This window comes from Olea europaea, unplaced genomic scaffold (assembly GCF_002742605.1).
Source record: "Olea europaea var. sylvestris unplaced genomic scaffold, O_europaea_v1 scaffold1259, whole genome shotgun sequence".
Classification (NCBI taxonomy): domain Eukaryota; kingdom Viridiplantae; phylum Streptophyta; class Magnoliopsida; order Lamiales; family Oleaceae; genus Olea; species Olea europaea.
In genome coordinates, this window is record NW_019230035.1 from 348,845 (window position 1) to 371,303 (window position 22,459).

General features: G+C 36.4%; 2 protein-coding genes across 2 annotated transcripts; both read right to left on the reverse strand.

Annotated features, from left to right (window-relative positions):
- Window positions 1–1,887: 1,887 nt before the first annotated feature.
- LOC111374537 (coatomer subunit alpha-2-like) lies at window positions 1,888–3,110 on the reverse strand. The gene is made up of 2 exons (XM_022997212.1): window positions 2,672–3,110; window positions 1,888–2,306 (listed from the first exon to the last, which is right to left on the reverse strand). Exons 1-2 carry the CDS (start codon window positions 2,877–2,879, stop codon window positions 2,284–2,286), a joined length of 231 nt encoding a protein of 76 aa, XP_022852980.1. The 5' UTR covers window positions 2,880–3,110; the 3' UTR covers window positions 1,888–2,283.
- A 955-nt stretch (window positions 3,111–4,065) lies between these two features.
- Window positions 4,066–6,216, reverse strand: LOC111374536 (coatomer subunit alpha-2-like). Its single transcript, XM_022997211.1, has one exon. The coding sequence runs from the start codon at window positions 6,004–6,006 to the stop codon at window positions 4,513–4,515; it is 1,494 nt and encodes a 497-aa protein (XP_022852979.1). The 5' UTR covers window positions 6,007–6,216; the 3' UTR covers window positions 4,066–4,512.
- Between the last annotated feature and the right edge of the window lie 16,243 nt (window positions 6,217–22,459).

Below are 22,459 nucleotides of genomic sequence, written 5' to 3' on the forward strand. Positions count from 1 at the left end.
CTGAGACCAAACAATGTACCTAACAAAAGCAGCCAGCAGATCCCCAAGAATGACCCGTTGTTGGAGATCAAAGATAACAACCCGGTCCTCTGACCTGCACAGCAAATTTCCAGTCCCAGCATAGAATATTGCATCCGTGGCAATCGGCAAAATACTCTTCTTGACAATTTCATTTTTCAAGTTCTTGACTAACACTTGGTTGCTGCTTTTCTCAAGCACCGCAAATCTATTTCGAGCCACGAACACGGCTGATCCCCCAATACCTCTTTTAGCCTCCTGGGCAGTATCACCTCTACCATAGCTGTCTTTTGGTATAAAGTATAGCTCATATGATCCTCCGTCCATTTCCGAGCAGACTAAAACGGCATTCTCAGTAGGACTATAAGAAAGAGTTCGTGGTCCTTGATTCAAACCGTTAGAACCAGGTCGACGAATCGGTATCAATTGTGTGTCTTTCTGAGTTGAATACTCGTAAACACGCAAAAATCGATCTTTCACATAAAATAGAGAATCAGCGCTCACAGAAAAAGCAGGACGCTCTCTCTCTAACTTGAAGACAATCATACCACTATCATGACCAGCAGCCAGAAGACTCATCTCAGGATGAGCAGAAAGGATCCAGAATCTGTCATGTTCTCTGCGGAAAGTTTGCAGGCCAGTTCTTTTAGTAGCATCCCAAACCCGAATGCTCTTATCTTCAGAATTTGAAACAATGATGTCCTGTCTTGCGTGGAACAGTACACATGATACATTGTTCATGTGCCCTCTCAATGTGTCCACCTCCCATGCCTTTGTATCTGAGAAAATACTTATTAGTTCACCAAAATTCCAATGCCAAAAGAAGTAGAAGTTTTGTGTATTAAGATGTTACAAACAGTGCTGGTCAAAAAAATCCACATATGATTTATTTTTAAGGTGTATTTTTCACATGGAAGTTCACATTCCCAGCTACAGCCAGCTTTTAAGATAAGTAGATCTATTATAGCATCTTGAATAAGTTGGAGATTATTCAGATATACTTCAAATAAAATGAATGGTCTAAGGTTAAAAAATGAAAGCAAGAAAGAAGCATAAACTTATTTTGTACTCTGAAACTAAAAAATAAATATAGAGAACTCCCTGGTTGTAGACATCTTTCTAGTTAACCAGTTGGTACATTAACCGCTCTTCCATTACAAGAAGTTCAGTTGAATGTTAACATTAGATAATGTCATTGTACAAAATTGCTTAGGCTCTAATGAACGGTAGTGGAATAAATTAAGGGTGCATTTATTTTAACCAAAAAAATTGATACCATAAGAAGTTCTAGTGGGCACATACTCAACCGATTTGATATAAATAATATGGCAGGTGGTATACATACGAAACTTCAAAACCATTAACCAAAATAAGTGACAAGGGAAATCGGTGTTATTTAAAAACTGGAAATAAAAATTCACTATGAACAGAAATCCATCTTCGTGTCATGAATAAATGTTTTCTCATTTTTAAATCTAAGAAATAACAGCACATACATGGCCTTCTCTTTCTAGAAGGCAATGTGTATCTTCTATGAGAAATTCATACTCTACAGCAAAAAGTTATTAGAGGCAATATAACAAATCAAAGATTAAGCTGTGCATACCATTCATGCGCCAAATTTTCACTTGGCGATCATCTGCTCCGGAGACAATCAAAGGGAGAGTGGGGTGGAATGAAGCCCAATTAACCCCACGATCATGGCCTTCCAAGACATATTTCACAACAGCATCTACTCCACCAAAGAAATCAGAATTCATCTGACTCAATCGCAGGATGTCATCAGCCGGAGAAACAGTTTTCTTCCTCAATGCACCAATATCCCAAACTCGAACAGTTTGATCCAAAGACGCTGAAACAAATCTCCTGCAAAGACAAGCATTGCTATAAACCAGAAAAATGTATCTACCCACTTAATTATGCAAACATTCTTTACTTGGAAAAAAAGGATTATTTTCAAATAAAAAAACGATAACTGATTTGTCAAGCATTGGAATGTTCACATGAAGGGAGAGTATGCTCCTCAACAATCAATTCGTTCCACATGAAATTATTAATAAGCAAAGAAATGAAAACCAAACTTTTACTAAAGTTTATAAAGACAATGGGAGCATAGAATCCACTGCCTAATGGTTATTACAACATTATGATCATAAGTTTTGAAATTTCTCTGGTCCAGCATGACTAAAAAATAGCTAATGGACAACAGAAAGTATTACCCGCACTACAAATCAATGTCACGCCATAAGTCATCCATCAGCAGATTTACCAATTCAACAATGAAACCCCTAAGAAAGGATAAAACCAGAATTTTCAAAATCGAATCTTAACGCAAATCACCTAAGCAATGAACTAAGCATAAATTAAGCTATGCCACCAAAATCACATATTTAAACCCAATTTCACTAATGCAATGAATCAATCGGCAAATCAAAGGATCATAAGTCCATTATGGAACAACAAACAAGTGATAGCTAAAACTAAATCCCAGTGATGCATATTATGAAATGAACCGGATCACAAGACAACAAATTGCAAACACTGGTTTCACTAGTAACTCGAGAAAATTCAATTCCTGCAGATGCAGAGGCTAAAACAAAGAAATTTATCTAAAAAACACAAAATTAAAGAGATGACGGGAAAAATTTTGAACCTCCGGAGACAAAGAGCGGCTGAGACTTGTGAAAATGGACGCCTCGAACCGGACCATCATGCTCGTCAAAGCGATCAATGAGAGTGCCCATTCGGTAATCCCAGAGCTGGATCACGCCGCTATGAAGACTCGCCAAAATCCATGGCCTCTTACTGTGGAAACTCAATCCTTTAACTCGATTACTCTTTGTCTCAAACTTCGTCAACATTTTACAATTCCCAAATCACACACACGGAAATAAACACTGAGGTCCGAATCTAATCAAACAATTTTAAACCTAAATTGGATCCGATTCAGCTTAGATCTGATAAAAAATTGTGCATTTCTGATCGAACTGTGAGTTTGGATCGGGAAAGGAATTGAAATGGAAGATATATAGTGCAGTGTTTTCAGCATTTTTCTTTCCTTTTTTTACTTTTTGGGCGTGTCAGTGGGTCGAGAATTTGGATCCTGGTACACGGGAATAGCGGGTTCGGGGCTTCGTTTTATACTTGGTGGGTTCTAAAGTCAAATGGAACTGGATTTGGCAAATTACAGTTGTGACACGTTTTATAATTGCAATATATCATGTTAATTTTTAGTTTACTAATCATTCTTGTAGTCTGCATAGTCCAAAGTTAAAATCACTTGAAGTAGCATTTTTTTAAATTACACAATAGAACACTGAACTTTCCCCCTAGTTACAATTGAACCATTGAACTTTAATTGGAGCAATCATATCATTCGTTTGGATTCTATTAATATACCTACAAAAATTCATTGAAATGTGAAATATCAATTTGTCCATCGTGTATAGAAAAATCAAAAACACTGAACTTTCACCATAGCTGCAATCTGTTCATCGAACTCACCCTATTTGTGAAGGTCAATAAAATTTAATCAATTTTATAATGATAATTAACTTAGTGATTAAAATGAGTAAGAAAAATACTTTCAAGGAATAAATTGAAATTTTGCACGAACGTTATTGACCATTTTAAAAAAAATTTAACTCCTAATAATCCGACATTTAAAAAATAAAAAAATCCATACAATACCAGACATTCAATAGACGAAGTGCACTTGCCAAATAGATTGGCACAAAGAACGCTTGAGAAGAGATGCAGATAATAAAGCAGCTATGGCAGCTTCTATAAAAGTTAGTGGCATCGAAACTTTTAACCCCAATAACGAAGAAAAACTAAATATAGCATATAACAATCACTAAGAACATAGTGCAATACTGTTTATTATATTGTATACCAAACAAGTAATATAATAATAAAAAATAGTCAACTACAAACTGACACATCCAAATTACATTCTAGGCTGTTTGGCAGGAATTAAATGACACTAAACGCAATTGAAGAAATTATTAGAAGGAAAAAAAAAGAATATTATTCAGTAATATCGACTTCTGTATACCAAATGCCAATACACATTTCTAATATACTAACATAAAGGGGAAATCAAATAGCCCACAAAATAGCAGCAATAAACTGTCTATTACATCTGCAAAAATTAAAATCGAGACTCGCTAAAAAAAGGCAATAAATTTTACCCGATGCATCAGGTACACTAAATTCTCATCCGTCATAAGAATGGGGAAAGTAAATAATCTTACATACGTTATTACAAAGAAAATGTAATCATTAAAAAAGAAAAGAAAAAAAAAAAAAAAAAGGTCGTTTGAGAAAACTGACTGTAAAATCAAAACCCATATAGAACATAGATATAATCTGAATGAAACCTCTATTGTCGTTTGATTATCCTAACTCTTCGTTTGTGAGATGAAAGCCACAAACTGGCTTAATGGGTGCTGCTAATGAAAAGCCAAGAACAAGCCCTGGAAAGAAGGCCGATCAACCGATCTGCGATGGTGAACAGACTAAACCAGATGCATCAGCTCCTACCTCTGCAAGCTCACAAACTGTACAAAGCTGCTCTTTTTGCGATGGAACAAAATGTGTGCTGCAGTAAGGGCATGTCACATCTTTCTGCCCCCGATATATGGGGGTGTGCGTAGACCCACACACCACAAAAGGATTTCTGAAGTCATAATTCACTGGCGTAACATCTCTCATATTCCTCTCGGCTGCCTGCAGAACTTGGCGGGCTTTCTTGGCTTGGTTTTCGGCAGTTGGATTGGTCTCCAGAAGTTCCCTGGCAAAATGGGCTGCAGTGCTCAGGTTTTGTGCTTTATAGCAAACAGTCATGGCATTCAACAATGCAAGTCTTCGGTGAGGACTTTGGAGCCTGCAGTGGGTAAAATAAGCTGCCAATTCCTGCTGACGAACTGGATCATCGGTCAATTCCTTCCTCTTAAGTTCCATTTGCAAACCCAAAACATACTCTCTTACAATGATAATCAACTCTTTAACTTCATCCACCTCTCTTCGTGTCTCGACCACAATAAATGGAATTGTTTGAAGAATAGCCACAAAATGGTGAAGGGCTTCAGAAAATTTTCCAGCAGTTGTTGCCTTGTAACCAGCCTGAAGCTTCTCATCCAACTGAGAGAAATTGGACACAAGTGCAGGTGGACCCCGCACATTTGGACTCGCTGACTCGCTCCAACCCCTCTCAACTGCTAAAGATATCACTGGGGCCAGGGACAAGGCACGTAAATAGGTGTGACTGCCCATGTGAAGATCCATAAACAGTGGTCTCAAAGGAGAGAAGTTCTTTATCCCTAATTGACGGTTCAATAAACGCATTGCCGTGTCATAGTTTCCAGCCGCTGCGTGTTCAGCAGCAAGAGACGATTTTTGGACCCAAATCTGGCTTACAGGCATCCCAGGGTTAGGAGCGATAAATACAGAAGAACGTGCATTTGGAGCCGTCTTTGGGGTGTCAGTATCCGGAGGCAGATCCAGATCCTCAAGATCCCATCCACCCTCCTCAGTTTCTATGTGCACGTCCTCTTCCTCCAGAACCGTACTAATATCTCCATTTTGCATGTTTTCCACTTCACCAATATCCAAAGCCTCGCCCCAATCGGCATCTGCAGCCTCTTCATAATCCTCTTCTGCACTTCTGCCTGTATTATCAAGACCACCCTCAAACATTCCTTTACTGACCATTAATAAAGGCCAATCTCCAGCACACAAAACAGGACTTGGGGGCATTAACAGAGAAGCCCTCTTCCCATCAGGCAAAGAAGGAACATTATCCCCCAGTTCCACAGCTAACCGATTAGCAATATCGCGGAGCCCATGGACTGAAGCAGTGATATATGCAAGAGGTAGATGACCTGCATTCTCCAGAATCTTGACACGCTCTCGGACATCACCAAGGTACAGCGCATCGTGGAACTGACCCATAACATCATTCTTGACCTCGGCAATTTTCATCATTTTGGATAATTTGTCCACATTACCAGTAATTAGATAATGGAAGGACAGCCTCTCAAAGTTCTTCGTTCTCTGGTAAGCATATTCAACAATCCCAGCATTTCCCTGACGAAGGGCCTCCACCCCTAGCCGGTACCAGTGATCTTTCTCATCAATCTTTTTAGCCGATTCAAGAGCTTTCTCGATGTTCCCGCTTTCAAGTGCTAAGTTGAAGCTCCAAGAAGCGTAAACAAACACCTGTGCAGCTTGTAATTCCAAACCTTGATCTTATAATCATCTCCTGCAAAGACAAACATTGGTATTAACAAGAAAAGACATATCTACCCAAGTTAATTCTGCAAACATTCTTTGCTTAGAAGAAAACAAAAATTAATAGATTTATTTTTCATTCTTTGGAATCTTCATGAGAAGGGAGAATACGTTACTTAAGAATCAATTCAACTCCCAATAAATTATTGAGAAAACTGTAAAATTAGTCGAACTTTGCCTATTGTTTATTAAGACAGTACGAGCATTAAAATCCACTAACTAATGTTTATTACAACAATATGAAAATAAGTCTTGAAATTTATCAAGTCCAGCATGACTTAAAAATCAATTGCCTGATATTTAAATCGCGTCACAGATAAATAAAATTCTACTAGCAAACAAACGACAAAAACTATTACCCGCTCTTCAAAACATATGTCACGCCATACTCACCACATTCAATAACACAACAATTAGGCACCCAATAAATGTAAAACCCATTTTTCAACATCAAGTTTGAACAATTTGCAGTATAAACTTTTCCTAAGCAATAAAACAAGCATAAATTAAGCCATGCCCCCAAAATCACCTATTTAAACTTAAGGTTTTCTAATGCAATGACCCAATCCGCAAATTCAAGGATCATGGTGCAAGTGTAGAATAACAAACAAGTGATATATTAAACCAAATCCCAGTGATGCACATTATTCATTGAACAAGATTATTAAAAAAAAAAAAAAAGCAACTTCGATCACCTACTACCAAACAATGAAGCATACATACTTGTATTAACCCAATGACCAATGTTCAAATAAATTGCTAAGGTTCCAATAAGTCCAACATTGATTCCCTCAGATGTTTCAGTTGGGAAAGTGCACAAGATAATTATCTCGTATACTATTAGCAGTTGACAACATAAAATGATTCAGATTATAAGAACGCGAATTGCAATCACCAACTACTAAACAATGTTGCATAACTTGTATCGCCCCTCCCATATCCCAAATTCAACTAGTTCCAACAATTCGAGAAAATCCAATGCCATTATCAACCTACAGATCCAGAGACTAAAACACGGTAAAATATTTATAAAAAAAGCATAAAATTACGGAGATCACAGGGTGAAACACTGCACCTCCAGAGACGAATAGTGGTTGGGATTTGTGAAAATGGACGCCACGAACAGGACCATCATGCTCGTCAAAGCGATCAATGAGAGTGCCCATGCGATAATCCCAGAGCTGGATCACGCCGCTGTGAAGACTCACCAGAATCCATGGCCTCTTACTGTGGAAACTCAATCCCTTAACTCTATTACTCTTCGTCTCAAACTTCGTCAGCATTTTAGAATTCCCTAAATCATACACATATATAAAGAACACTGAAATCGAAATTTAGTAAAACAACCCTAATTAATCAGATTTTGTTTATAGATCTATAATAATTTTGTGTGAATTGGGAGAGATTGAAATAGAATACAGTGCAGAGTTCTGTGCCTGTTTCGTTTTGTTTGTGCAACGGGGGGAATCGAGAATTTGGATCCGGGTACAGGGTTAGGGGCATAGCGGGATCGGGGCTTCGTTTTATACTGAAGTGGGTTCTTCTCAAGTCAAAGGAATTGGATTTCCGAAATTACTTTTCTGACCCTATGACATATCTTCTGCGTTTTGATTGGATGGGTTACAACATGTTTAGGATGCTTGTAAGGATTTGTCTATGATTGACTTTTTCCATCGTGTGAACAACTGCTAGTTTTGAATCTAGTGAAAATTTGTTCGAACCATATTGATTTTGATAAGTCAAATTTTAAGTGTCAAAACAATTAAGTTCCAACCTGAGTTTTGTTGACCACATTTTTCACAATGGTCACGTGGATAACAGATGTCGAGTCTACTCGCATTCACGCAAACATATTTTGGCACGTTTTGATTGGAGATACAGTCGAAGATGCATGACGATTATGGACGTGGGAGATACTCTATGACGCGAGACGAAAACATTCAGACACCACTATGTAATCAAGAAATATTGCAAACAAATGACAATATGATCAAGGAAGATTGTGTACAAGCAAAGCAATCACAGATAACTTCAACCAATTAGAGATGATCTAAACTTGTACTAAAAAAGGTTAAACCCTAACATTAAGGGTTCCCCACCACCCCTGCCCTGGAGCATCGTGAGGGAGGTAAATCGCAGGTTATACCTCCAAGGGTATAGGGTGGAAGGCTACTTGTACACTTGCACTTACCCAAGAGCTAAATCCATATTTCAGGATTCGAACCCTTGACGCAGCAGCCTCAAACAAAGCTGGATTTCTCCACCCTCCTCTTTTACCACTTGGAGATGTGCCCTGTGGGCTGATCTAAACTTGTACTAATGAATATGGAGAGAAGACTGAGTGTGATTCCAAGTGTATATAGTTTGCATATATTTTACAATCTTTCAAAATGTTACAAGAGCTACTATTTATAGAGTTAAGGCCGACGTGATCGACGTTGGATTAGAACCACGTTGACTTATCCCATTAACTGGAGCACCACATCGTTCTCTGTCATACATTAATTATATTGACAAGGGGTCAACTGTCATACACCCTATACCAATACTTATAACATTCACTAATGCAAATTTTACATCAATCAGATCTACATATACTCTACATATCCGCTGTAAAGGCAACAACCGCTTCGGCTTAAAAAAGGGGCTTCGGATGGGCAAAGGTTCAGCCAGAAGAAATAGTGCTCCAACAAAGAATTTCAAATATAGATAGTGTTTCGGTGAAAGAGATCAGCTTTTTCTTTTGCTTTTTCTTTTTCTTTATTTTGACATTGTTGACTGCTAGATGTTTACACGCAGTGCCTTCACATGGCTTTCCACTGGGAACTTCGAATAGGAGGCAAAACAATAGACCCCCAAGTCGATGCATAATCATTTATGTAGTGAATGGACTTATGTTATTTTTTAAACGAAAAATTTTGTTGGGGGTATTTATGAATATTTATATGAGAATTAGAATTTGAACCTAGCTGGCTGGTCAATCTCAGAGATCTTATCGGTTGGCAAAATCGGAGACGGAAGACTACGTTCCCGACCTCACCAGCACCGAAGTTTATATAATTATAATGAAATGTTCGAAGGGCTTATTGAGGTCATTTTTCGAAGTTGAGTTTGGGAGCTTCTGTTTGTTGAAGTTAAATCAGAGCTGAGGTCCATTTGATCGAGGTTGTGTGCTTGCTAATATATTTTTGAAGCCCTACCGAAGCGCTTCACGTAAAGACCAAAGCAATTTGCTTCATCGATTGACCGAAGCTGTAGAGCAATATTTCTAATGAGACATGCCAGTTGAAACGTTCAGGAATACAAAGCGTCCTTAATTATTGTGCCCAAATAAATTGTCGTCTTTTGCATTTCCCATAGAAGACAGCTGAAACGGTTCAATTTCCCACACACTCAATCTTCACCTCATTTAGTGAGCAACGGCTGCTGTCGTAGGAGTGCTTTACGTGGTTCAGACGCGTTGGAGCCCGTGATTCAGAAGCTCTGATCTAAACCATAGAACGCGAAGCAACAAATGTGGTGGGCAGCTCAGATTAAATTTCAAATGAACGATTGGATGATCCGAATCAACATCCAAATGTTGGGATTTAGTACCCCTCCTATAAAGGCAATAACTTGGGGTAAAAATTACTTTTGCCCTTTGGAATCAGGAAATCCAAACTCTTTCTTGCTCATCATATTTATTCACTCTTTCCTCAAATTTTTTTGAGATTTTTAGTCACCTTTCTTCGGTGATTTGTGTTTAATCTTACAAGTATTTTAAATTTTTTTACTGTTGATTTAATGGCTTCTTCACCTTCTGGGTGAGACTTAGATATTAGCCAGGTAGCCTCTGAGATAGGGATTACCATAACTAATACAGTCGACCTTATCCAAACCATTAGGGCTGGTCAAAGTCCTTTTATCTCCAACGGAGGATAGGGTAGATGAGAAGGTGGGTTGGGGGCTGCTAAAATTCCTTTCATCGTAAACACATCCCACCTGGTAAACTTTAGGGAGAAATACTATATACCTTATGACATCGAACTTCTAGCTCCTTCTTGATGAACGAGCCTGTTTTTCTAGATAGGGTAGCATCATCGTCAATTAGTTTCTTTTAAAGGCGAGACTTCATCTGCCTCTTCATCCCTTTTTGTAGAGCCGTTTTGAGGTTGTACAAGCTGGCTCCCACCCAGTTCATCCCCAATGTTTGGACCCAATTAGTTGGAACCTACTTTTATGGCATGAGATCTCCCTAGGTGAGGACATGCCCTTTTACGATTTCTAAACCATTTTTCAACCTAGAGTTTTAGGGAAAGAAGACTCCAAGGGTTGGTATTCCTTGTGTCCATAGGGGTCACACTTCCCATTCGTCATAGGAGTTTCCTCCTCCATCAAGTAATGGAAGGAGACGTGGTTCTAGGTGAGGGAAAAGTTGCAAGTGAGTGAAGGTGACACCACTCATAAATGACAGTTCCTACTTCCTACCCAGAAGCCCATGCCTTATGTGGATTGTTGACTTAAAAGTCAGTTTGGTTCTGATTTTGACCTTCTTCCTTGTTTTGTAGGATCGATTAATTGCTTGGAGCTTAGCCGAGTCGAGTTAGAGGTTATAGAGGACATCTACCTTCGTCCCTCATCTTTAAGAGAGTTTGAAAAGTTGATCATTGCTTGTCAATGCTTCGAGAAGTTCTGCTTGATGGCTCGAAGTGGTAACTGCGCTCTTCAGTTGGGGTTTGTAGTTACTTGTTCAAAGGCTTTTGCTGACCTTACATTTCTTGTTTTTGCATAAAATTTTGAGAAGTGGAGGCATCCCACCCCTGACATGTATACTATCCTTGTTGACACATCCACTACTGGGAGGAATGGGTTGAAGCCCTCATCTGTTGCAGCAAAACAGGTGAGGGACCAAGTGGAGAAGATGAGCAAAAAAGCTGTTGGTCATGAAGGAGACGGGCAATCTCCTATTAAGTATAAGGGAAAAAGCAAGGTGGAGGAGATCCCCAAGAAGAAACAAAAGTTCTTTACTACCGAAAAGGATAGGTTAATGGTCGTCCACCACCTCGCTCTGAAGCCCAAGTTGGGAAGAAATTGATGGTAGCCTCTATTTTACTGCAGTCAAAGGAGCTCAGAAGAGGCCAACTGTTGTGGAGTCCAGAGGCAGGATTCTTTAAAAAAGGCTAGGACTTCAAGTGGGTCCATTGTGTCTGATGCAGCTCCTCACCCTAAGCTCTTTGTTTCTCAATGGAGTGACGAGCTGGCTCTGGAGGTTCTGTCAATGCTTCCTCCAGAGGTCCTAACTGTAACGTCTACATTTCACAAGTTCTAGACAGATCGTTGGCAGTCTTTTGTAGAGACAATGATACTGTGGAAATCTTCACCACCATGTGAGCCAGAAGGAGAGGGTGTTTGTGTTGCCATAAAGGCAGAGGCTCTCTTTAAAAACCTTCAAAACAAAAATAAAGAATTTGCTAATAAAACCTCCCAGGCCAAGGAAACAGCCAAGAAGGCAATGGCTGTGGTGGAGGCCTTAAAGAAACAACAAGCTGAAGAGTCTGTGAAGCTTGCTTATGCTTTAGCAGAAATTGAAATTTTGAAAAATGAGGTCCATTTGACTCAAAGTGAGGTGGCCTCAATGACAAAGCGGGTGGAGACTTCTAATTCCCACAAAAAGCTTGCTGTTAAGGCCCTGGAGAAGGCCAATAAAGAGAATGTTGTTCTAAAGCAGCGGGTGGGAGAGTTGAGCTCCAATGTTTATGGCTTAGTGGAAGAGATGGAAATCGCAACGAGAGAAGCTGGATCTGCTGATAGTGAAGTTGAGAAGCGTTTCATTGCCAACTTCTACCTCACGGAGCATACCAAAGTTTTGCTAAGTATTGGCGAAGGTATGCCTACACCGAAATGGGAGAATGGATTGAAGTGAACTCTCAGACCTTCAACACCTCTGAGTTAAGGTATGAACTCTTGGAAATGTGAGAAGAAGAGCCTCAAGCTCTGACGGAGGGTAGCTACATGATCGAAATTGAAGATGAAGCTACTGAAGAAGAGGATGCTGAAGTGGCTCCCAATGCTATTGTACCCTTTGTGCCTCCTCCTCCCTCGGCTGCTTAGTATTAGGGCCTTCGGAGCATTTTTTCTTACTTTTTTTAAATGGCTTGAATTTACAATTGTAATACTTTTTTAATGAATTAAACATATTTTTCTTATTTACTGAGTATTTTTACTGAATTTTTATGTATAAATTCATTGCTTTATAGCACTTTATTTTGTTGTTTGATATTTGTTTGTATTCGTAATTTGTACAAGTGTTGGTAGCTCATATGTCTTCTATTTATTTTCCTAAGCATGGGGTTAAACGATTCATCCATCCTGAGACTTTCTTAACAACTTTTGTTGTTGAGGGCATGTGCTGTTCACTTCGCGAATTAGGAGGTGGTCCATTTTTGGATCCGACTCGTTGTCGAAATGCTGACGCTTCCCTACATAGGGATGGTTCATCTATGCAAAGGCTTCACCTTAGCTTTTTGTCAATGAGAGGTATTTTTCTTTACAACAAAGACTTTCAATAAGGCAAATTTTTATTTGACTTAACCAAATCATACATGAAATTTGTTAGATTTTCACTGATAGTACTCCGTAGATGCTCTGCATTCCACTGATGAGGCTATGTTTTTCCTTCCATACTTTCAATGTTATAGGGTCCTGATCAAACCTCTTTCTTGATGTGATAAATACCCTCCCAGTTAGGGCTAAAGTTTCCCACTCCTGGCTCTTTAGAAGATAGGAACTCCCTTTGTAGCATAAGATCATTCAAGTAAAATGACTACTTCTTAAATTTAGAATTGTAATGCCTAGCCAATTTTGCTTGAGATTCATCTACCCTTTCTTCAAGGAAGTATAGTTCACACTTTTTCAACTCGTCATTAGATATTTCGTTAAAATGTATGCAATGTCATAAGACCTGAGGTAGCTCATTAACCTAAGCCCCTTTGAAACATCCAACTTCCTTTTAAGCATGTATTTTGATAGTCTTATTTATAGCTTTCACCTATCCATTAGCCTGAGAATGGTGTGGAGAAGAGAATAACTTTCTGATTCCCAGCTTCTCACATAGGTTTCTGACCTTTTTGTTGTCAAACTATTGCCCATTATTTGAGACAATTGAATGGAGAATTCCAAATCGGCATATGATTTTGTTCAATAAAAATTTGGAAGTATTTGCTTTAGTAATTTTGGCGAGGGGTTCGGCTTTGACTCTGTTTGTTAAGTAGTCAATAGCGACAATTACAAAGTCGACACTGCTTCTTCATTTTGGTAGGGGTCTTATGAGATCAATCCCCCACTTGGTAAATGGCCAAGGGCTAGAAACAATACTTAGCTCCTGAGAAGGCTGCATCTGAACTATTGCAAAGCGTTGACACTTATTGCACCTTTTTGCAAATTGTTATGCGTCATTTTTCAATGTGGGCCAATAATATCCATGTCTTAACACCTTTTGTACTAAAGGTCGTCCTTCCATGTGGTTGCCACATATCTCTTCATGAATTTCTCGAAGCACATAAGTAGCTCGTTCATCACCTACACATTGGAGCAAGGGCAAAGAGAAACCTCGCTTGTATAATACGTGTGGAGTTGAAAGTCCTTAATTTGCCCTATTTCAATGATATCTCACTGATGATCTCACATCTTATAATTTCCAATAAGACATCATAACTGGTAGGGTATTTATTTTACACATCTCTCCAGAAGATGGAGTTCATATCCAATCCTTCCCGTAGGGCTCTTAGTGCCTTCCTGTCTGTGACATGCATGTAGTAGGTCATCATATCAGTGAAATGGGATAAGTAATTTTTCAATGACTTCCCTTGTTCCTGCCTTATATCCTGAAGGCATTGTATCAGTCATTCGCACTTTTTACTTGTGGCAAAGTGTTTACGGAAAGCTTTCTTAAAGTCTATCTAGCTTCAGATGCTTCCATTCGGAAGCCTGGTGTACCACACTTTAGTCACTTCACTTAGGGTTAAATAGGAAGCTCTGTACTTTATGGGATGACAGATTGTCTCAGGATCATAAGAGTTTTGATCCTATTAAGGTACTTTGCAGGATCCCTCTTCCGTCTACTTGGGGGTTTTAGGGAGCATAAAGTGATTTAGGACAAAGGCATTCCTAATCCGTTATAAGAATGAGATTGTCATCATCATCATCAAGATAGCAGGACCTTTATGGTTTATCAAAATCTTGATCTTCTCTGACTTGTGTTCTTGAGATGGTCCTACTTGATTCTTTGCCTAATCTGCTCTCTGCTCATCCCTATTCTAGGTGGAGGATTTGAAAGCATGTTATTATCAACTTGTTCATTTTATCTTTCGAACTAAAGTGGTCTCTGCTACTTATTTCTAAGTGAAAAGAGAGGTTGAGCCTGCCTATTTCTAAGTGCAGAGAGAGGTTGAGCATGCCTATTTCTAGGTTGCACTAAGCTCGATCTGTTGAAGACACTTACTGACCTTTGAGGCATGTCTTCTAGATCATAATATGGAGAAAAATTGACTAGAACCTCGTGAGGTTGATCGATGACATAGTTGGTAGATGTATCCACCCCAACTTCCCTTTCCCATAGGGCTTCCTCTCTAGTATATTGTTAGTATCCAATCATTTAGCTTTGGACCTCCTCTTCATCATGGTAGTAGTTTTCCTTATGACGGATCGTGGAATGCATTTCCTTGAGCTACATAGAAAAGAACTGGGTATCCTCTCTGGCCTTGCATGCTCCTTAGCAGCTCTTGCATGGCAAGGTATTGGGTTAATGTTTCTCATATTTGCGGCCATGATGACCACTTCCCTAGTGAGTCTAGCAACTATTCTTGTAACGACCCGGGTCTCTGTACCCAAGCCATTAGCTTACGTACTGTCCGCTTTGGAGCCTTGCGCCCACTTATCCCTCACGGATTTCTATCACGTCCCCCAAAATTCGAACTCGTGACCTTCCCCTTAAGTAAGACTTAAGTTGAATTTTGGTACCAAATGGACAACTTGCTCATTAACGACCTGAGTCTCTGTACCCAAACCATTAGCTTACATAGTATCCTCTTTAGGTCGGCCTTATGCCCACTTACCCTCATGAATTTCTGTCGCATCCCCCAGGATTCAAACTCATATCCTTCCCCTTAAATAAGACTTAAGTTGAATCCTGGTACAAATTGGTACCAGAATTCAACTTAAGTCTTATTTAAGGGGAATGTTATGAATTCGAATCTAACGACCCGGATTTCTGTACTCAAACGGTTAGCTTACGTACTATCCGCTTTGGATGGACCTTACGCCCACTTATCCCTTATGGATTTCTGTCGCGTCCTCTAGGATTCGAACTCATAACCTTAGTGAGACTTAAGTTGAATCCTGGTACCAATTGGGCAACTTGTCCAATTTGGTACCAGGATTCAACTTAAATCTTACTTAAGGGAAAGGTTATGAGCTCGAATTTTGGGGGACACGACAGAAAGTCGTGAGGGATAAGTGGGCGCAAGGTCCACCCAAAGCGGATAGTACATAAACTAACGGCTTGGGTACAGAGACCCAGGTCGTTACAATTCTAGACCTACATCTCGATCCGACTCTCCTATATGGCTGATGAAATCGATGGTGAGTTGCAAAAACAACTTATGAGGGTTTCCTTATTCAGGATGTTCCCTGGCTCTCCGAGGTACTAACTCTTCATTGATGGAACTCATGCTAGTGTTTCTTAGTAACTTGATTCCTTGGCACTGTGATTTTCTTTTATTCAAGTAATTTATAGGGTGTTTTCAACTAAATGATTCAACTTGGGAGTATCTGGTGATTCTTCCTTCAAGAACATCTGCTTTTCTTCAGAGGCAATAAGTCTTCCTAAACAAAGGTTACTGGCTATCTTGTTTCCACATGATTTCTGTGGATGAATGAATGGTTTCCAACAGACGACATCAATCTGTGACCCCATTTTTCGTAGTGGCCACGTGGACAACAGATATTAAGTCCACTCACGTCCATGCGAGCAAATTTTGACACGTTTTGATCAGAGATACGATTGAAAATGCACGACGATTATGGATTGGAAGATGCTCTATGACGAGAGACAAAAACGTTAGGGCACCGACTATGTGATCAAGAATGATTGCAAACAAATTGACAATATGATCGAGAAAGATTGTGCACAAGCAAAGTAATCACAAACAACTTCAACCAACTAGAAATGTTCTAAACTTAATCAAATGAATATGGAGGGAAGACTAAGTATGGTTTCAAGTGTATGTAGCTTGTATATATTTTCCAATCCTTCAGAATGTTACAAGAACTGCTATTTATAGAATTAAAGTCAGCGTGGTCATCGTTAGATTAGAACCACATCGCATCATCCCATTAACTGGAGCATCACACCACTCCCTACCATACATTAAATACATTGACAAGTGGTCATGTTGACACTTTTGACATTAATCAATACAAACGTCACATCAATCAAATCTACAGATACTCTACAAATCCACTTTTAAAGTCAGCAAACGCTTCGGCTTAAAGAGAGCTTCTGATGGGCAGAGGTTCGGCCAAAAAAAATAATGCTTCGACAAAGGACTTCGAATGGAGATAGTGCTTTGGCCAAAAAGATCAGCTTTTCCCTTTTTCTTTATTTTGACCTTGTTGATTGCCAGATTTCTGCACGTAGTGCCTCTACGTCGCTTCCACTAAGAGCTTCGAATATGAGGCCTAACAAGTTCTGTTAAAAATAAGTAATGCGGTTTATTGTTACTAGTGTTAAATATCAGGTGACAATTATATTATAGTAAATAATAAATTCATTTAAATGTTTAGTTACATAATTCATTTTATTTAACTTATAAAATGTAGCCATCTAAACTACTATTCTGACATCATTGGTGCTAAATAGTATTATTCATTGTAAATTTTTAAGGAAAAATGAATTTTGAAATATTAATTTTTTGGGGCATGTATTGTTAAAAGGCATGGCAAAAAATTGAATTTACGTATAATATTATTTTTTTGAAAAATATATAATTAAAAATAAGAAAGAAAAAAATGCATTTTTTTAAAGGGAAAATTACATGGGAGCAGGTCTTTAAAGACCACTTTTAAAGAATCAGGTACAAAGTTTAATTAAGCATAAATCATGTTTTAATTATATATTTTAAGATTAATAAAATAATAATCTTATAATTAACCCACCCCAGCCCTAAATTCGTTTTCCCCTTTCTGGTTCTCTCTCATTTCGCGACTCTCTGCAGCAGTTTCTCCTCTCCGGCGACATGGCACCTTAGGCGTTGAGGCACGGCATCGGAGGTGCAGCCGCCGTTTCGCACAACTCTATCCCCGACGCTATTGCACGGTCGTGGTTTCACCGCTTCTTCTCTACTCACGGCGTTGACGGCAAGGGGATGTGAGCGTCGCTTCTTCTCTGTTCAGATTTGTCGACCGACACTGCTGCAAACGGTAGAATGGCGACGATATGACATGGCGACGCTGCCGCGAATGATGTGGTATGGTGTGTTGTGGTGGTGAGTCTTGTGCGGTGGATCTAAGTAGCGATGTTGGGAGTCTGGTATGGTGCATTTTATGTTTTGGGTGGTGTTGGTGACTTTGCGGGGGTGATGGTGGTGTGATGAATCTTGGTAGGAATGCGGTGGTGGTGATGATAGCAACGGTGCTCCTGTTGGCAGTGGGTATTTGGGTGGTGGTGGTGATTTGGTTGGTGTTGGTGTAGTTGGGAATGGTGTGTTGTTGGTTGTGTTTGGTGGTGGTGGTGGTGGTGGTGCTTGATGCGGTGGTCGTCCTGGTGGCTATCGTGGTTTTTGGAGGTAGAGACGTTGGTGAGGTTGTGGGTTTGTTATCGTTGGTGTGTTTAGTGGTGGTGGTTGTGGTGGTTTTCAACGACGATGGAAGTGTTTGTTATTGGCAATGATTTTGTTGGTAATGATGTCATGGAGTTGGTGTTGGCGGTGGTTGTGATGGTGTTGTGGCCGAGGTAGTGTTTGTGACCAAGTACTATGGTGGATCAGGATTGGGTGTTTGATGTGTGTGACCAATTATTTGGTCTCCCAATGACTGATTATTAATCCGTGACTTAAAATTTGATCATTTTGTGACTAAAAAAGTAATCTGGGACCATCAAATTAGAAAATATGTGACCCGTGACCTATAATTTTTTGAATTTGTGACCAATAATATAAATTGTGATCTATAAAATTGATGGATAAATTGTGATCCGTGACCACGAAATAATTTGTGACCTATCAAAGTTTCGTTTCGTGACCTCGAAATAATTTGTGACCAAATAATTTGATAATATGTGATCAGTGAATAAATCTTGAAATTAATAATAACAGATTAAAATATCAGGTAAAATATAGTTCTAATATAGAAGAAGATAATATAGTTGGAACATACAGTAAAGACATAAAAGAAGTTTTAGAAATTTTTAGAATAATTAAAAATTTACCTGTAGAAATAAAAGAAAAATAATTAAAAAGATATTATTTGAAGAATATAAGCATATATATATAATAGAAGAAGTCTTTAGTGAAATAGATTTCATAGTAATCTGGAAGTAAAAAAGTTAGATTATTTAGACTTAGAAATAAGAAGTAACAGTAGAAAAATAACAACTGTAGAAAGTAATATTTTAAAGTGTAATTTAAAAACTAAACATAAATTACATAGTTTATTTTCAAAAGAACCAAGTCAAAATAGTATTATAGACTTAATTATAAATTTTTCCAGAAATTTAGAACTTGAAAATAAAAAGAAGTCTAATTATTTAGAAATAATTGAAGACAATATTATAGATAAAAATATTGAAATAAAAAATATTAAAGAATCTTTAGATTATATTAAGAATCAAAATTCTAGTATCCTAGAAAAATTAGTAAAATTTGAAAAAATTCCTATAAAACTAGATTTTTCAGAAATTATAAAGAATTTAGATTTTAATAAACCTAAAGAAATAGAAATAGATATTAAAAGAATAACAATTAAAATAGAAGAATTAGTTAAGGATCTTAAAAATTGTACTCTTAGTTAATGACAAATAAAAATTATTTAGAAGCACTTGAATATTTATAAACCTTTCATACAGAAGTAGAAGGACTTACTAGACATATTTCGCCAAAAAAATCAAGACACAGTTATTGTTAAACAAAATAATATAATAATTGCATTATTATTATCCCTCTATAAAAAGATAGATATTTTAGATAAAACAAAAATTACATATAACATACCCTCTTCATCAAACATAGAAAAATATTTAAGATTTCTAACAGATAAGTTAGAAAATTTAAGTTTTAAAGAAACATGTAAGAAAAAGTAACTAGAAAATTACCTAAAGAATATAAGTTTTCAAGATGAATCCATTTTTAGGAAGATCTAGATAAATGAAGAAGCCTCTTCATCAAGAGATAGACCTAGATTAAGTTTATCAAGTATAAACAGAAATTTAATAGATAGAATGTTAAATAAACCAGAACAATATGATCAAAATATTGAAGAAATATTAGATCCACAACAAGATTATACTAGATTCAGACACATGGTTTAAGGCTTTTAAATCCAAATGTATTATAAAATAGAGGAATGTTAGAATCAAGTACTCAATTTTTTAGACATCATAGAGAAGTTTCTATAAAATGTATAGGAAATCAAGTAAAAAAGTTAAATTTAATATCAGAAAAATCTAAAAAAGAATTAAAAAAGAAAAATTTTAGATTTATGCATTTAGGACTTATAGTTATAGGTATTAAAGGATTGACGAGAAAAAATTTAGGATGTAAAATTTTAATTACTATATATGATGAAAGAATTAATAATATAGATAAAAGCCAAATAGCTAGTAAGGAAGTAGGCATGAATAGTAATAATGGAATAATTTACTGTAATCCAGATTTTTTAATAACTATAAAATATTTTTCAGAAAAAAATTAAGATAGGAATTCAAACAAAAGGATATGAAGACGTAAAAAGTTGAGATAATTTATTAATACATATAGGATTTTTAGGGAGGTGTTCTAATAATTCACAAACTAAATATAAAATTTACATAGACAAAGTAGTAAATTTAATGAGTTGTAAAGGAATTAATATGGTAAGACCAAAAGAATATTCATCAGATCAATTAGCAGGACTAGAATGGAATATTGATAGATTTTTAGAAAACAGCCAAGAAAAAATTATAGCACCACAAGAATAATTAACCTATAAAGACATAAATTGAAGAACTAGTTTAAGATTTTTAGATTATAATTAAATACAAAATAATAATTTTGAAGATGAATTAAATCAATCTAATTCAGAAGAACAAGAACAAGTTAATGAATACGTTCATACAGAATTATTAGAAGAAAATTTAGATAAAAGAATTTTCCCTAAAGAATTAGGAATGATTTTAGATAAAAAAAAAAAGAATTATTATTATTAGAAGATCAAATGTATATTAATAAACAAATAAAAGAACTAGAATATTTATATTATGATTCAGATTTAAATATAAGGATAGGAATAAGTAAAGAAGAAATAGAAGAAATAAGATCAGAAAGATCTGATTATAAAGAACTTATGGATGATGAAAATGTTTATAAATCTTTTGATGAGACACCTTTTGGTAGAACCATAAAGCACGAGACATTAATTTATGGGTCTAGTTATCCTCCAAGAGGAGTTTATAATATTTGTAATAACCCACCAGAAAATACTAAATATGTTTTAAAAGGAAGTGAAAGACCATTAGAAAACAAAATAGAATTTCAAGCAGATAATAAAGCACAAATATTAAATATTATATCATATGATCCACAGACATGGACAAATATAATAGATGTATGGAAAAATACTATAATAGGACATTTTATTAGAAATTTTCAAGAAATGGAACATTTAAATATGTATAGGTATTTAGAAACATTTTTAGGAGAAAGTACTAAAGTAATGTGGGAAGCATTTAAAACAGAAAGAAAAGAAGAATTTGAACAATTAGTAAGCTTAGGAAGTAATCCTTATAATTTTGTAAATAAAATTCAGATATTAATTACTAGAGCGGATCCAAATTCAGGACATATGAGTATACAAAGAAAGCAATGAGAGACTTAGAACAACTTAGTTTATATAAATGGACTAAAGCTAGACATGTTGAGAGATTTTTAAATGAATATTATTACTTAGTATCAATTTCGGGAAATACATTTAATCAAGAAATAGAAAATAAGTTATTTCATAAATTACCAAGACCATTAGGACTAGAAATAACAGACTCATGGAATAATTTAAATTCAGTAAAAGAACATCCAGAAAAACAATGGAGCATAGGACATAGAATTCAACTTAGTTTATATAAATGGACTAAGCTAGACATGTTAAGAGATTTTTAAATGAATATTATTACTTAGTATCAATTTCAGGAAATACATTTAATCAAGAAATAGAAAATAAGTTATTTCATAAATTACCAAGACCATTAGGACTAAAAATAATAGACTCATGGAATAATTTAAATTCAGTAAAAGAACATCCAGAAAAACAATGGAGCGTAGGACATAGAATTCAACATGTAATAAGATGTTTAGAAGGAAAATGTGTAGAACTACAAATACAAAAACAATTTAAAAAGACAGATTATAAATTTTGTAAAGATATTTTTACACCACAAACATATGGAGCTTCTAGTTCAAAGAATTATAAGAAAATATATAATAAAAATAAAAGACCAATTAGGAAAAAGTATTTTATCAGAAAATCTAATAAAAGAAAACCTTATTTAAATGAAAAAAGACATGTTAGAAAATTTAAACCAAATAGAACTTATAGAAATAAACTTAATTGTTATATTTGTAATAGTAATGAGCATTTAGCTAAAACTTGTCAAAAAAGAATAAACAATAATGATAAAAAGAGTACATTAATAGAATGTATTAATGAAGATCTAATACAAGTAGATGGGTATGAATCAGATAAAGAATCTATATATAGTATAATATCTACTGAAGATAGAAATATGGAAACAGGACAAGAAAAATCTGATTATGAGATTTTAGATTAATTTTTAGATTTAAAAATTAATAATGAATCAAAATCAGAAGAAGATATAGAACTAGTAGAAATAGAGGATTGCATACATAATTGGCAGAAAATACAA

Coding starts and splice junctions, on each gene's coding strand:
- LOC111374537 (XM_022997212.1), bottom strand. CDS start 2,879: ATGTTGACGAAGTTTGAGACAAAGAGTAATCGAGTTAAAGGATTGAGT. Junction 2,307..2,671: donor GCCGCTCTTTGTCTCCGGAG/GTTCAAAATTTT, acceptor ATCCTTTCTTAG/GGGTTTCATTGTTGAATTGG.
- LOC111374536 (XM_022997211.1), bottom strand. CDS start 6,006: ATGATGAAAATTGCCGAGGTCAAGAATGATGTTATGGGTCAGTTCCAC.